A 13,609-nucleotide genomic window follows, 5' to 3' on the forward strand; every position below is an offset into this window, starting at 1 on the left:
AGAAAAGAAAAGAAAAGAAAAGAAAAGAAAAAAAAGAAAAGAAAAGAAAAAAGATCTGCTGCTTGAGCCCCTGGTCCGAGGTTCTCTGCTAGGGCAGCCGGAGCCGACTGGTGCAAGCTGCCTCTCAATGTGTCTGAAGTGCAAACTCCTGACAGTAGCGTGAGGCCCTGCCCCTCTGACGGTGCCCCTCCTGGTGCTGCAGCCACTAGGGCCTGGGCCTCGGCCCTCACCAGCCTCTCCCTCAGCCTCCCTGCCTCCTCACAAGGCCGCTCCTGCCTACTGGGGTCTCCTCACAGAGGCCTTGCTCTGTGATGCTGAGTCAACCCCCCACCACACACACACACACACACACACACACACACACACACTCTGCTCCCTCCCCTCTCCCTGCTTGCGTGTTCCAACCGTTCACAGTTCCTCTCCCACTAGAATATACTGTCCCAGGGGCAGAGTCTTTGTGTGCTCCTCCCTGATCTCTCTCTGTGCATCTGGAACGGCAGGTAATGGTTTGGGGGTTGTCCCCACAGGTTCTGACTCACTCTATGCCCTCCCCAGGCCCTCGGGGCGGTGACCCCACAGCACCATCAGCACGTTCCCGGTGCTTCCAGGTGCTTCCATCTCCGCCAGGCCAGCCGTGGCTGCACAAGGGCTCTGCGTGACGGGCAGCGATCGGGGCTTATGCATTTCCTCCTCCGGAGCACTCTGCCCACGAGTCCCCCGCGGCCGGAGGGAGACTCACCCAGCTGGACGAGATAGTAGACGGTGAGCAGCAGCTGCATCTCCTCCGAGATGGGCTGTATGGTGGAGGCCCCGTACTGCTCATACGCTCGAGAGATGGACTGCGAGTTCTGGTAGCACGTGTACAGGAGGGGGCTCACGACGACGTCGTTCAGGTTCCCGCAGAGGTAAGGGAAGTTCCCGTGGCCTACGGAAGAAGAGCATTGGGCCCCGGGCACGGCGTGTGGGCCCACACGAGCGCATCTCCAAGTACAAGGGAGCCAAGGCACGCAGGCGAGACGCCGCCGGGGTGAGCCACGTGCCCCTTTCTGGGGAGATCTCGGACATCCCGCCCTCGCTGACCTAGGGCAGCAGCTCTGAGAGGGGACCAGGCCTGTGGCATTGCTTCAATACCACGTTTCACAGGTGGGCCGGGGGGACGCACCCAAAGCTGCAGCGTCACTCGGGCGCTACCCCCCAGCACTGACTACAGAACCTCGTGGAAGCAGCGCCTTATGCCTCTGCTGACTATAGCGCACGTTATAGATTATTTCTGATGACAGCCCTCGGAGGCGGAAGAGCCAGCCGTGCATTGGCTGTGGGGCTCTGGGCAGGAAGTGTGACGTTGCCAGGCCTCAGTCTCCACATCTGCAGGATGGGGTGAACACATGCAGTCCTCGTGGGACGGCTGAGATGATCGGATGCGCTAAATGCGTGTGTGGCGTCCTGTACTCAGGCGGGCTACACTTAACTCACCAAACACACACTTACTGAACACCTGCTGTATGCTCTGGGTGGGCATCAGGCTTGGCTCCAGGGAGATCTGATGACTGAGACAGTTCACACCCTCAAGGAATTGCTCCCCAAACCTGAGGGTGTATGAGGGGCCCCTGACACCAGGCCTAAAACACAGATGCTGGGCCCTGCCCCTCAGTTCTCATTCTGGAATGGGGCCTGATTCTGCTTCTGGGATGGGCCTGGGAATAGGTCATGGAGGATGCTGGTTCTGCTGGGCCATGGACCACAGCTGGGTACTACTGCTTGCCAACATTATAGTTGAAGCTGCATTGGGGCCCAGGTGAAAGGGAAACTGAGGCAGCATCATGGAGAAGGCACAGAGTGGGTCTGAAAGCACAGGTGGGGTTTGGGCCTGTGGTGGGTAGGGGCAGGAGGAGAGAGCCAGGGACGCATGGCCCAAACAGAGCACCTCTGCCAGAAAGTGCAGTGAACTTGAGAAACAAGGAGGACGATCCACATCTGAGGTCAGTAGCCATTAGATGCAGGTCTGCTGGACCCTCACCCCGACTTCCCTGGGGCCCCTGGCTCGGGGGAGGTGCAGGTGCAGTCCCGCCCATACCACCATGCTCTGTTTCCTCATCACTGTGTTCTCAGGGCCCACCAGACGCATAACGTCCACATGAAGAACACATGTAATGCTGTTGCACGTTGACCTCCACCCTAATCACCCAATAGGACCCAACGGGATATTGGCCCTGCCTCATGCCCAATCCAAAACCCAGATTTGCACCCTTCTTCCTAAATACCCTGTCCAGTTTTGTTTTTTTAGGAAAAAGAAAGGAATGCCTCTCTTATTTCTTAATTAAGGGGTAAGATATCTCTCCCACTTTCCTACTGCCTTCTCTCCTCTATTCCTACAAACACGATACCAAATAGGGTATTAACTTGATTAAGAAGGATCTGAATGTGCATGTATATGTGTGCGTGCGTGTGTCACAGGCCAGCACATGGTACCAGTGAATACCATCATCAAAAAAATTATGCCAAAGCTTCACATCTCAAATTTCCTCTTTCACTAGAGAGGGATTTCTTCAGTTGAGCCAAACATCTACCTCCACGCAGCATACGTTAGCCTGCTGCCACAAAGCAGACATCAAATCTAGTTTTCTTTTATGCTTCCACATGGTGACCGTGGCCATGTTTGCCCAAAGTCAGAATTCATAGTCAAAATATACTCGTGGCCCAGGGTGACAACAGGACTACCCGCCAGGCCAGGGGTCCTTTGCAGCAAGGGGCTGATGGATCCACCTCCAGTCCCTGGTGCTTTGTACTGGATCTGTTACTGGGGCAGCAGCTCAGTGAGGTTGAACAAATGAATCCATGAACAATGGAACAGAATCATTTTACCTGGGCTTGTTGTGGAAAACTGTGACAAAGCTCTAGAACTCTTGGCATCTGATCAGTGACTGGTCTGCTCAGATCTTTCATTGCCCTGGAAGAGGTCTTAGAGTTGTCTCAGGAGGACAGCCCTGGCGTCAGCCTGTGGTCTGTTCCTTGCAGACTCCTTTAGGCTCCCCGACCACCACCACTTGTCTCGCTGCTATACTTGCCTTTAAATATCACCGGCTTTGCCTTGCAGATTTTCAGCAAGTTGTCAGGAACAGACACTGGCTCTCCGGAGGCCACAACAGGAAAGGTAACTGGAGCTGGTCCCACCAAGCCAACCTGGGGCATGCAGGACATGCCTGCGCTCTCTAGGAACATGCCAAGAGCATTAGAAGACACACGGAACCGGGCTTCCCTCACCGGCAGACCTGACATCAGGCCGGCCTACACATCTGCTACAACCTCACCCTTACCCCCACTACGGGAGCACCCGAGGCTTGCAATCACAGATTCCTGAGGTCAAAGCACCTTCACAGTCGCTTGATCCAGCCTTTCCCACCGAACAACACAATCTCCTCTTCAATCTCTCTGCCATGTGACAGGCAAGCCCCTTTTACATTCCTTTAGGGTCAAGGAGCTACGTCACTGCCATACAAGACCCTTGGCCTCTGTTGTGCAGCTTCAACATATGAGAGACCCTTCATTTATACCCAAGTCTGCCCCCCAAAACATCCTCACCAATTCACACAATGCACACACACACATATGGGCACACACACACCCGTACCCCACAAGCAGCACCACCACCAGTACCCAAGTCTTGGATTTTTGGCAAGGCTGCTGTCACTTACCATACTTAGCTCTGTTCCCACCACCCTGGGAGTAGCCACCATCTGTAGTTGATGGAGACTCTGGAGACCACCCTTTGTGGCGTTTTTTGGGGGGCCCGGAGTTTGATAAGATACCTAGACAACAGAGTATGGATTAGGCTGTCACCAAGGACAATGCTTCAGAACATTCCCCTGATTTGGAGAACACTTGTTATTTTTAGATATCAGAGCTTGACAACGGTCATTAGCTGTTAACGAAGCATCTGGGCATGAGGAAATACCCTGTCCCCTTCGGTAAACATTTCATTCCAAACCACCCAAGCGCCGTTGCCTTATCTCTGAGCCTTGATATCCTAGTCTTTAAAATGGGATCATAAATTCTACCGTGAAAGGTGGTCTGGTAAAGGCTAAACAGCATGTACATAAAGCACAGAGTCTGGGCCCACTGACCGGCGGCCCCCAAGGTCACATCCTCCTCCCCCTCCTCCTCTAAACACTCCAGGGAAGGAGAGCGTGTGTGTGTTTCTTGCAGACAAGCCTCAGCCACACTGAACCCACCACCGCGGCTTTACCACTGGGGGGCAGTACCGCTCCACCTGTGCTCCGCTCCCCCCCTGGCCTTGACCGCTAGCTTCAGGCCAGAGAAACCCAGAGGAACAGAAGCTGGTACCCGCTGCTGTTCCTGAGTCATCTCTGCCCACGCTAGATACCAGCATGTGGGTTGACTCATGCTAGGGTCCTGGGTGATGCAAAACACCAAGAATTGGTTACCATATTTTTTTGAGCAATCCGACACAAAATTGCCCCAAGGTTTAGAGCTACCCGTTCAGCTATGACTACGTGTGAAACTCACCTGGGAAACCTTTAACACGTTGTGCCTGGACGTAACCCCATCCCATATAAACCAAAAGCATCTGGGGAACCCAGGCATCATGAGGGTCCTGAGCTCCCTAATGACCCTAAGTCACAACCGGCGTTGAAAGTCACAGTTGAGGGCAGCCCGGTTTAGTGTGCCTGCCTTCAGCCCAGAGCATGATCCTGGGGGCCCCAGATCGAGTCCCATGTCGGGCTCCTTGCATGGAGCCTGCTTCTCCCTTTGCCTGTGTCTCTGCCTCGCTCTCTCTGTGTGTCTCTCATGAATAAATAAAATCTTAAAAAAAAAAAGTCACAGTTGAGAGCAATGTTTCTGTAAATCTGGTCTGAGAAGGAGCTGGATGGAAGCAGCAGAGGCTTGCTAAAACTGTCCACTCCTGAGCCCTGCCTTGACCTACAGAACCCAGATCTCTGAAACAATGAGAAAAAAAGACCATTCTTCACGGGCACCCTGGCTAAACCTAAGCACTCTACAGTTTGAGGGTTATTGCTCTAGAGTCTCTTACAGGTACTATAATTATTCTCACCTCTTCCTTAGATCGAGCAAAAGTGAATAAAAAGTTCAAACACAAAGTACTTTGTTTACACAAAGCTCTCAAGCAGGTGGGTTCCGTCGACCCCCCCCCCCCCCCCCACACACACACACAGCAAGGCAGGAGCAACTACAATCAAGGCTGTTCCGTCTCCACCACATCTTCTATGGCCCAAACACCTGTCCTTGGAGGCCAACGAGGTGCTCTCATGGACACGAAGATGCCAGCGCCTCCAAAAACCACAGTGAACTACCCCAGAGGGGCTGGGCCCCGACACTAAGGAGGGAAGGTCTACAGATATTTTCCCCCTTTGGGACACAAGCTCCAGCCGCCCCTCGTGGACTCAGCTCTTCAATGCTCCCAAAGTGACATCACAGGGAGTCGTCCTTGCGCTACCCATGTGGACCACTTCTCGCGGTGGGGGAGAAGTGGAGCCCCTCCTGGGGCTGGCGAGGGGGTCACTACTGGGCATTTGGGGTGAGCAAGTCTTCACTGTGTAGTCCACTCACTGCAGGGCATGCAGCACCCGGACACCCGGTGTGGGACCACCAAGCAAGGACCCCGGGCACTTGCTAACACCCCCCCCAGCAGGGGGCAGCATTTCTCCACCGAGCAACAACCCCAAGCCCAAATTCAACACCTCCTGCAGTTTCAGAAACAGCTTCTTAAAACTGATTTCCTCCCTCCCCAGAGCAGGCCGGAAGGCCCAGCACGTCTGACGTTTCAGCTGTGCTGTTAAGGCAATTCCATTCAGTCCGTGTCCATGGCTGCTGGGTGCCCGGGGCCCGAGATGGGGATGACACGGGCCCCACTTCACTACCTGAAGGACACCTATGGCCCAGAGGTGAGAGGGATGCCTGGGGCATCCCAGGGAGGGAGGGAGCCCTCTGTGGGAGGAGACATCAGAGCTACTCCCAGAAAGGCAGGGTTAGCCTCAGGGCAGGGTTAGCTGTGGGGCGTGGGGCGGGGAGAGAGGGAAGCCCGGCTCACTAAATGGCCCCCCACTAAATGGCTCCCCTGAGCATGAACAGGCAAGCACAGAGCTCAGAGATTCCCAGGCCCCTCCTCTCGCAAGTCACCTCTGCACCCTCTTCCACGTGCCCTCTTCTCATCGCCCAAGCTTCCCCAAGCATGTTGTAGCTCAGCTGTCACCTCCTCCAGGGAGCCCTCCTTGAAAAGACCAGCTCAGCGATGATGATGTTGAGAGGGACCCCACTATGCCACCCACTAGGTTGCTGCCAGATGTGCCCTGAATTTCCATATAGTCCCTCATCAGACCCTCTCAGTGGCCCTGAGAGCTGAACTCTTGTCTCCAGGTGTGGAAACAATTTAGGCAGAAGGCTTGCCCAAGGTCCCCCAACAAATAGGAGACACAGCCAAGTTTCGAAGTCCTATTTATCTGAGTTGGGAGCCCATGGTCTGCCCATGACACCTCACTGCCCCCTACTTCTCCAGAACTCGACAAATCTCGTGCTGCGTACCCGGCAACAACAACAACAACAACAAATTCTCCAACTTTACAGATGAGGAAACAGAGATTCAAAGAATTGAAGTGAATTGCCCCAAACTGCCCAACCAGAAGGTATCCCCACTGGAACTTAGGTCCAGGTATCCTGATGGTAAAAACAGTGGCCTCCTCAGCTGCCCTGGTGGCAGGGGTCCCAGGTGGCCTAGACGCAGTGAGGACAGGAGCAGACACCACACAGAGAGGACACACACCACCCATACCACAACGGGCTCCCACTGCTTCCCCCCACACACACACACATCCCCTGAGTCGGTGGCTGGAGCTGCGGGCCCACCCAGCACCAGGACCCGGGCACAGCCCCACAGACTCTGGAAGCACCTGCTGGCCGGTCCCAGCTCTCCCTCCAAACCACACCAACTCCAGGAGGCTCAGCGGCCCCAGCTCGGTGGCTCCCGCAACCCCCGCTATAGCCTGGCCCAGAGAAAAGCAAGACCCCCCTCCCCCTGGACAGGCCAGGCTACCCAGGGCCGAGGGCCGCGGCACGGCCGAAGGGTCGTTCTTCACCAGCTGTTGGTGCTTCGGGGAATCTTTGCCATTGAGAACCGCTGGGCCGATGGCTGCAGTTAGCGAGGGGTGCTCAGAGGCCGGTCCTGGAAGCAGAGAGAAGGGGGAGCGCACAGTCAGCTCACAGGGCGCGCCGTGAGCCCAGCTAGCAGGAAGTGACTTTTGTTTTTTTTTAAGATTTTATTTATTTATTCACGAAAGACACAGAAAGAGAGGCAGAGACACAGGCAGAGGGAGGAGAAGCAGGCTCCCTGTGGGGAGCCCGATGTGGGACTCGATCCCGGGAATCCGGGTTCAGGCCCTGAGCCAAAGGCAGATGCTCAACCGCTGAGCCACCCAGGCGTCCCAGGAAATGACTTTTCTTCCATTTTTATAAACTAGCTTTTTGCTGATGAGTGAGTCTCCCCACGGAGACCACACAAACACACGTGCACACATGTTCCAGGGAGCATGGCCTGGGTGAAAGGAGGACCAGGGAAGCCTGAGTAGCCAGTGGGGCCCCTGGATCCCAGGAGTGCAGGCAAGGCTGTGCCGCCTCCCTTCTCCCTCACCTTCACCCGCACCCTCCAGACTCAGGCTTGTACCAAACATGCTCGGGAAAGCTGCCAGGCTTGCAGGCGGGTCTGGGCTGCTCACGGGGCTGGGGCTCCGCAGGCCTGAGGATGATGCTGGGGGAAACTGTGGGTACCAATCTTGTGGGCCTCGCTGCACTGCTGATGTGCCCACATGAGCCAGAATGGCCTTGAAGGCACCCCAGGGCGGGGGTAGCACAAAACGTTTCCTGTGGGTGAGGTGGCACGGTGAGGGGGGTAAGGGCATAGCTCTGAAGCCGGCCGCCCTGTGTCTGAATCCCACTCTGCCTCCCCCTAGCAGAGTAACCATACTAAACTTCCTTGACCCCCCTGTGCTTCAACCTTCTCATCCACAGAGACGACGATAACCAAGCCACTGTGAGAAGGACACGATTTAATAGAAGTGGAGTGTATAGAGCAGTGCCTGACAGGTAGCGAGCACTAAGGATTTACTCTTAGTATCAAACATAATTCTTACAATCACCCTGCAAATTAGAGAAGATTTCCTCTGGGGTGCCTGGGTGGCTCAGTCAGCTAAGCATCTGACCCCTTGATCTCAGCTCAGATCTTGATCTCAGGGTTGTGAGTTCAAGCCCCAAGTTGGGCCCCACACTGGGCGTGGAGCTTCCACAAAAAAAAAAAATTGTCCAACTTTACAGATGAGAAAACAGAGATTCAAAGAACTGAAACGAGTTGCCCCAAATTGCCCAGCCAGAAGGTATCCGCACTGGAACTCACATCCAGGTATTCTGATGGTAAAAACAGTGGCCTTCTCAGCCGTTCTGGTGGCAGGGGTCCCAGGTGGCCTGGGCGCAGTGAGGACAGGAGCAGACACCACGCAGAGAGGGAGGCACGATGCCTCTGTGGGAGGTCACAGTTCCCAACCCTCGTCATAGCCTTTTCATTCCCAATGTGATGAGCCGGGTGGGAGCTGGAGCACAGGCCCCTCTCAAGGCCCCTCTACAGACCCTCTGGGCCAGAAGAACCAGAACAGCCAACCCTCCAGAGTTCCTGAGGAGGCTGCCGTGGTAGCAGCTATCACGCTTACAAGGCCTGCTCAGAATGGCAAAACGCCAAGCACACGAACCAGAAACATGTGCTATCAAATCTTGACCTCACCTCCTACTGCTCACGAGATCACGGCCAGCAGCCGAGCCTCGACTTCCCCGGCAGTACCACCGGGAAACGCAAGGCTGCTTGCAGGGTGCTGTTAGGTCCCAAGCAGGTACACACACAGAGTCGTGGCACATTGCACACACGCTAAGTGGCCCTAGCTAGTCTCACCTGCCCCCTTCCAGGAACTCGGCGCCACCACTGACCTGATGCCGTTATGGAGCAAGCTCAAAGCTGCAAACTGGGGGTGCCAAGGGACCCCAATGCACCACACCACCAATGAGGGGATCACATTCTGTAGCCAACAGGAATGCAGGACATCTTTCCAAATTAAAAACATAGCACTCTGTGCCAGAAACTGCTATAAATTCAAGATGAAACGTACAGCATGCTAGACAAAGATGACGTACAAAGCACGCCTCTTAGTTATCTTGAAGAATGTGTGGCTGCCTCATCGAGCTCCCATGCCCGGGAGACCCGCCAGGCCTGTGGATGGAGCTCCCCTGGTGCTTCTCGGTCGCCTCACCTGCCTGCTGTGCTCCCATTGGGATGCTCGGGGTAGTTCCAGGAATGGGCTCGCCAGAGAAGGTAGCCAGGGGCCCGGAGCTCTCCGCCGGCGGGAAGAGTGAGCTGGAGCCAGTGCTGGCGGCGGTCTGCCGGCTTCTGAACTCTAAGGGGGCACAAGACGTAGGCATGAAAACCAATTCCCCGCCAGTTATGAAATGCTCTCCTAGACTGGAGTCCGTCCTACAAGAGAGCTTGATACCCAGGGAACTAAAATGGTGCCAGCACCTTCCTGACTTTGCTTCGGTGTAGCTGGGGGAGGCGGGGGTGCTCTGTGCCAAGGGCAGGGGACTCCATCTAATGGTCAGCCTGATTATCAGGAGTGGGAACCATCATGAGCATTTGGGAAGAAGAGAAAAAAAACCAGACAACTGAAATAAGTCATCACATTGTCCTTCAGGTCCAAGGAAAGACCAGCCTCAGAGGTAGAAGAATAGCTAATATCCCACCCCACACATGCACACGCACACTCCATCCTGAACATCACCCTCTGTTGGGAAGATGGGCTCCCAGGGGCGCCTCTAGCCCGTGAGGTGCTTGGTCACAGCCAGTGATCAAAGATTCTTATCTGGCCCCACAGTGGAAGAACCACTGCCTCCCAGGAAATGACTGGCAGAGAGCAGGAGCTCAAGAAATACTTATCGAGGGATGTAAGAAAAGGAGACAGGTGGGGGAGGATGCCAGAGCGAGGCCCTCCTGAAGCCCCTTCCTCCTATTGACAGAAGCTGGCCGGGGGGAGGCCAGGTGACGAGAAGTGGGGCAACGCAGGCAAGTGAGGACAAGCGGTTCTCGCTGAGACCCCTCCTGGACACGTCCCTCCACAGCTGGTTGAGTGGGGGCATCTCGGGGACGTCCTAAGGCTGAGCCTCTGAAAATCCATCACCCACTGCCCTCTTCCTTCCATAGTTGACTTAGGCATGACATGGGGAGAGAGGAAAGAGGAGTGGAGCCCAGTAACTTCTTCAAGGACAGGATGTGAGGCTGGCCTCTCTATTCACAGGGTTCGGGGCAGAGAGAGAAGGGGCATTATTCAAGCCATTATTTCGCTATGTCAGGGTTTCTCAACCTTGGCACCACTGATATTTTAGCCTGGATAATTCTTTGTGAGAGGGGAGGTGTCCTGTGCACCGCCAGATGTCCAGCAGCACCCCTGGCCTCTACCTGAGACGTGACAGGAGCACCCTCCAGTCACGGGGGCCATAAGGGTCTCCAAGAGTTCCCAAGTGTCCCATGGGGGACAAAATCACCCCCGGCTGAGGACCTCCACCCCAAACACTTGGCACAAGAAAGCACAGCACGGTGTGGCCCTCTGTCAGCTTTTAAATGTCCCATGCAATCAGGCTGGCACTAGACACACCCATAATGCACAGCAGCGTTCTGATTTCACGGGCCTGACCTTTTGCCTGCCATCGTGCCTGCGGAGAGTCTGTAGAGCACACTCTCCTCAAAGTCATGCTACCAGCCACCTGGGCCGCTGGGAGGACCCCCCCCCCCCATTCACCTACCCCCTTCCCCACCCAACCCCACTCCACACCAAACTGCTCACCTGAGCCTTTCCAGCAAATGAGTGGTCCTTTGGTGAGAGCCCCTTGTGCATTCCGGACCAGGTAATACTTCAAGTGCTTCTGCTTCTTGGGCTGAGTGGTCAACTTAAGATTTATGTGATTAGAGAATTCTGTAAAGTAACAGAAGCCTTTCTTTCCGCAGCCAACACAATTGCCAGAAAAACCTGGGGGGGGGGAGGAAACAAACCATGAATGCCTCCAACTTACCTTCAACACGCTCTTCAAATAATACAGACGTCGTGGAAATTCTAACTATTCTCACGCTGTACCACCAACCAGAAGATTCCACAGGGCCAAGGTCCCTAGCACCTGATGCTGGGCCAGGGGTCAGGATGACCCGGGTTCAGACGGAAGAAGGAGCAAGAAGACTTAGTCATGGAGACACTCCCCCACCCCACCCTGCCCCCCTCAGCCCCAGGCACCATCACCCCCACCTCCGGGGAAACGAGGAGGGCTCTGGGGTACACAGATTGGAGGTGAGGGAATCTGGGGGCCTGGCAGCCCGTGGAGCAGAGACATCTGCAGGAGTGTCACCATCCTGCTGCTGAGGCCTGAATGGGCCTTTCTGGGCACGGAAAGAGGCTCCACCAGCCGTGAGAGGCTCCAGAAAGGCTGCCCCGGGACAAAACTACCTCCTATGAAGGGTTATAATCCAGAGACTCTGCATGAAAAGACCTTTTACAAACTAGAAAGTCCGATCAAACTACACTCAGAACTGCTGGTTCACAGAGGGGACACGTGCTGGTTTGCTTTCTCTGCCTGACGGCTCTCGTGTTTACACCCACTCTCTCAAGCCTTCCTTCAGACCTTGCCTCGCCCACTGGTGTGTCTGGTTTCTATGGTCAAGGTCCTCTGGTAGGGGAGACCCTGAGGCTGAGACTAATCTAGTCTATCATGTTCTCTGGCAGCAAGTTTATAAAGGTCAGCCTGCCTGGGCCCCGCTGGGCCACGCGCTGGGTGGGTAAGCTCTGCTTTTTTAAACGGGGTACGCCGAAGGCCTCTGGCCGACGTTCAAAATAACACATTAGTGGAGGTTCAACACGTCTCCACCAGTGAAATGGGACATCCACATTACAGAAACTTACTGGGTTTTCTGATCTGTTTTATCCTAAGCAAATTTAATATTCCTTATAAGGCCTTAGGAATGAGGACAAGTCTCAGGAGGCCTGGGTGGCTCAGCAGTTGAGCATCGGATGGTGAGCAGGGCTCCAGGCTAAGGCCGGGGCCACCGCAGGCAGACAAGGGCCACACCTTCCCGCTCCCTGGAAATGAACGGCGACTCAGGACAAAAATAGCATCCTCTTTGACTCACTGCAGCAAATTAAGGGAGAAAACCCAGTGTCTAGCATTACGTCCATGCTGTGAGGCCAAGCCATGAAAATCAGGTCACAGCCCCACGTGGATGGTGGATGGAGAAGGAAAAGAGGCAAAACGAAACAGATGTTCATTTTGGGGTGGTGGGGAATTTCCTCCTCTTCATCTTTGTTTTTGGTTTCTGTTATTCCTGCCACAATCCTGTTTGTGGAGGTAAATATTACTTAATGACGAATGAGGAAAAAAACAAGTCCGTGGCCCCCAGCCTTGATATTTTGGCCAAATTCCACCTCGAGTGTGGAAGGATCTACTTTCCACTCCTGTCTCTGAAGGCGGACCTCCGAGGCACACCTCCCTTCTCAGATCTCCTGCGTGTGTGTGGGAAGAGGAACCCAGACGGGAGCGCACCCCGGGCAGTGAGCGAGGGCACACGGACCCAGAGGTCCACCACCCGAGAGGCAGGGAAAGCCTTAAGAGCCGTGTCAGGATTCGGATGTGGGTAACGGGCATGGAAAGATGGACAAACACTGATGGCGTGTTAGCAGGCTTGAAACATAACCCACAGGACCCCGGGATTGTCTAGAATCCTGCAGCAAGGCTCACAGCTAGCTCCCCTGTCAAGAGCTCTCCCTCTGGACGAAGGGGAGAGAAATCAGACATTCATGTGACTTCCAGGAGATTGCTCTAAAATGCAAGTTAAAAAACACAGCAATCACCTTAGTTCAACCTTTCCAAACATAGAATCTGTGAAGGGGAAACTAGGAAAGAGGAGGCCTAGGTAAAAAGAGAGAATTAGTGACGGGTCAACCAAACACTTTGGGAGACTCTTGTTTGGATCTTGATTCAAACAAACTGTAAAAAAAAAAAAAAAAAAACTGTAAGACAAAATTTGAACACACTGGATATCTGATATCATGGGATGATTGTTCCATTTTTTTTTAGATCTGATGATAGTACAGGGCTTCTAACAAGCCCTTACTTTTTAGAGATTCACACGGACACGTTTACAGATGAAATGACACGTCTGGGATTTGCTTCTTAATACTTAGGAAGATCAAGGAGAAGGAGTTGGAGTGAAACACGACTGTGTATTAGTAATTGTTGAAGACACAAGACAGGCAGGTTCTACTATTACAGTCGTCTCTCTACTTCCACAGCTTGAAAATGACTTCCTGGGGCACCTGGTGGCTCAGTCCGTTTAGTGTCTCTTGATCTCGTCTCAGGTCATGATCTCAGGGTGGTGGGATCAAGTCCTGTGTTGGGCTCCACGCTCAGCACAGAGTCTGCTTGTCTCTCTCCCTCTGCTCCTCACCCCCACACCCCACCCCAGCTCCTGCACTCACTCTCTCTCTAATAAATAAAATCTTAAAAA

General features: G+C 54.2%; 1 protein-coding gene across 9 annotated transcripts in view; it reads right to left on the reverse strand.

Moving 5' to 3' along the window:
- GREB1 (growth regulating estrogen receptor binding 1) overlaps positions 1-13,609 on the reverse strand; it is an 89,916-nt gene that overhangs the window by 49,596 nt on the left and 26,711 nt on the right. For all 9 annotated transcript variants that reach the window (XM_041757385.1, XM_041757383.1, XM_041757381.1 and 6 more), the window contains 6 exons: positions 10,905-11,087; positions 9,321-9,464; positions 7,067-7,195; positions 3,693-3,806; positions 3,066-3,209; positions 740-925 (listed from right to left, as the gene is read on the reverse strand). In XM_041757385.1, the coding sequence (XP_041613319.1) occupies positions 740-925; positions 3,066-3,209; positions 3,693-3,806; positions 7,067-7,195; positions 9,321-9,464; positions 10,905-11,087 (900 nt within the window). The remainder of the gene's footprint in view (positions 1-739; positions 926-3,065; positions 3,210-3,692; positions 3,807-7,066; positions 7,196-9,320; positions 9,465-10,904; positions 11,088-13,609) is intronic.

This window comes from Vulpes lagopus, chromosome 5 (assembly GCF_018345385.1).
Source record: "Vulpes lagopus strain Blue_001 chromosome 5, ASM1834538v1, whole genome shotgun sequence".
NCBI classification, from domain to species: Eukaryota; Metazoa; Chordata; class Mammalia; order Carnivora; family Canidae; genus Vulpes; species Vulpes lagopus.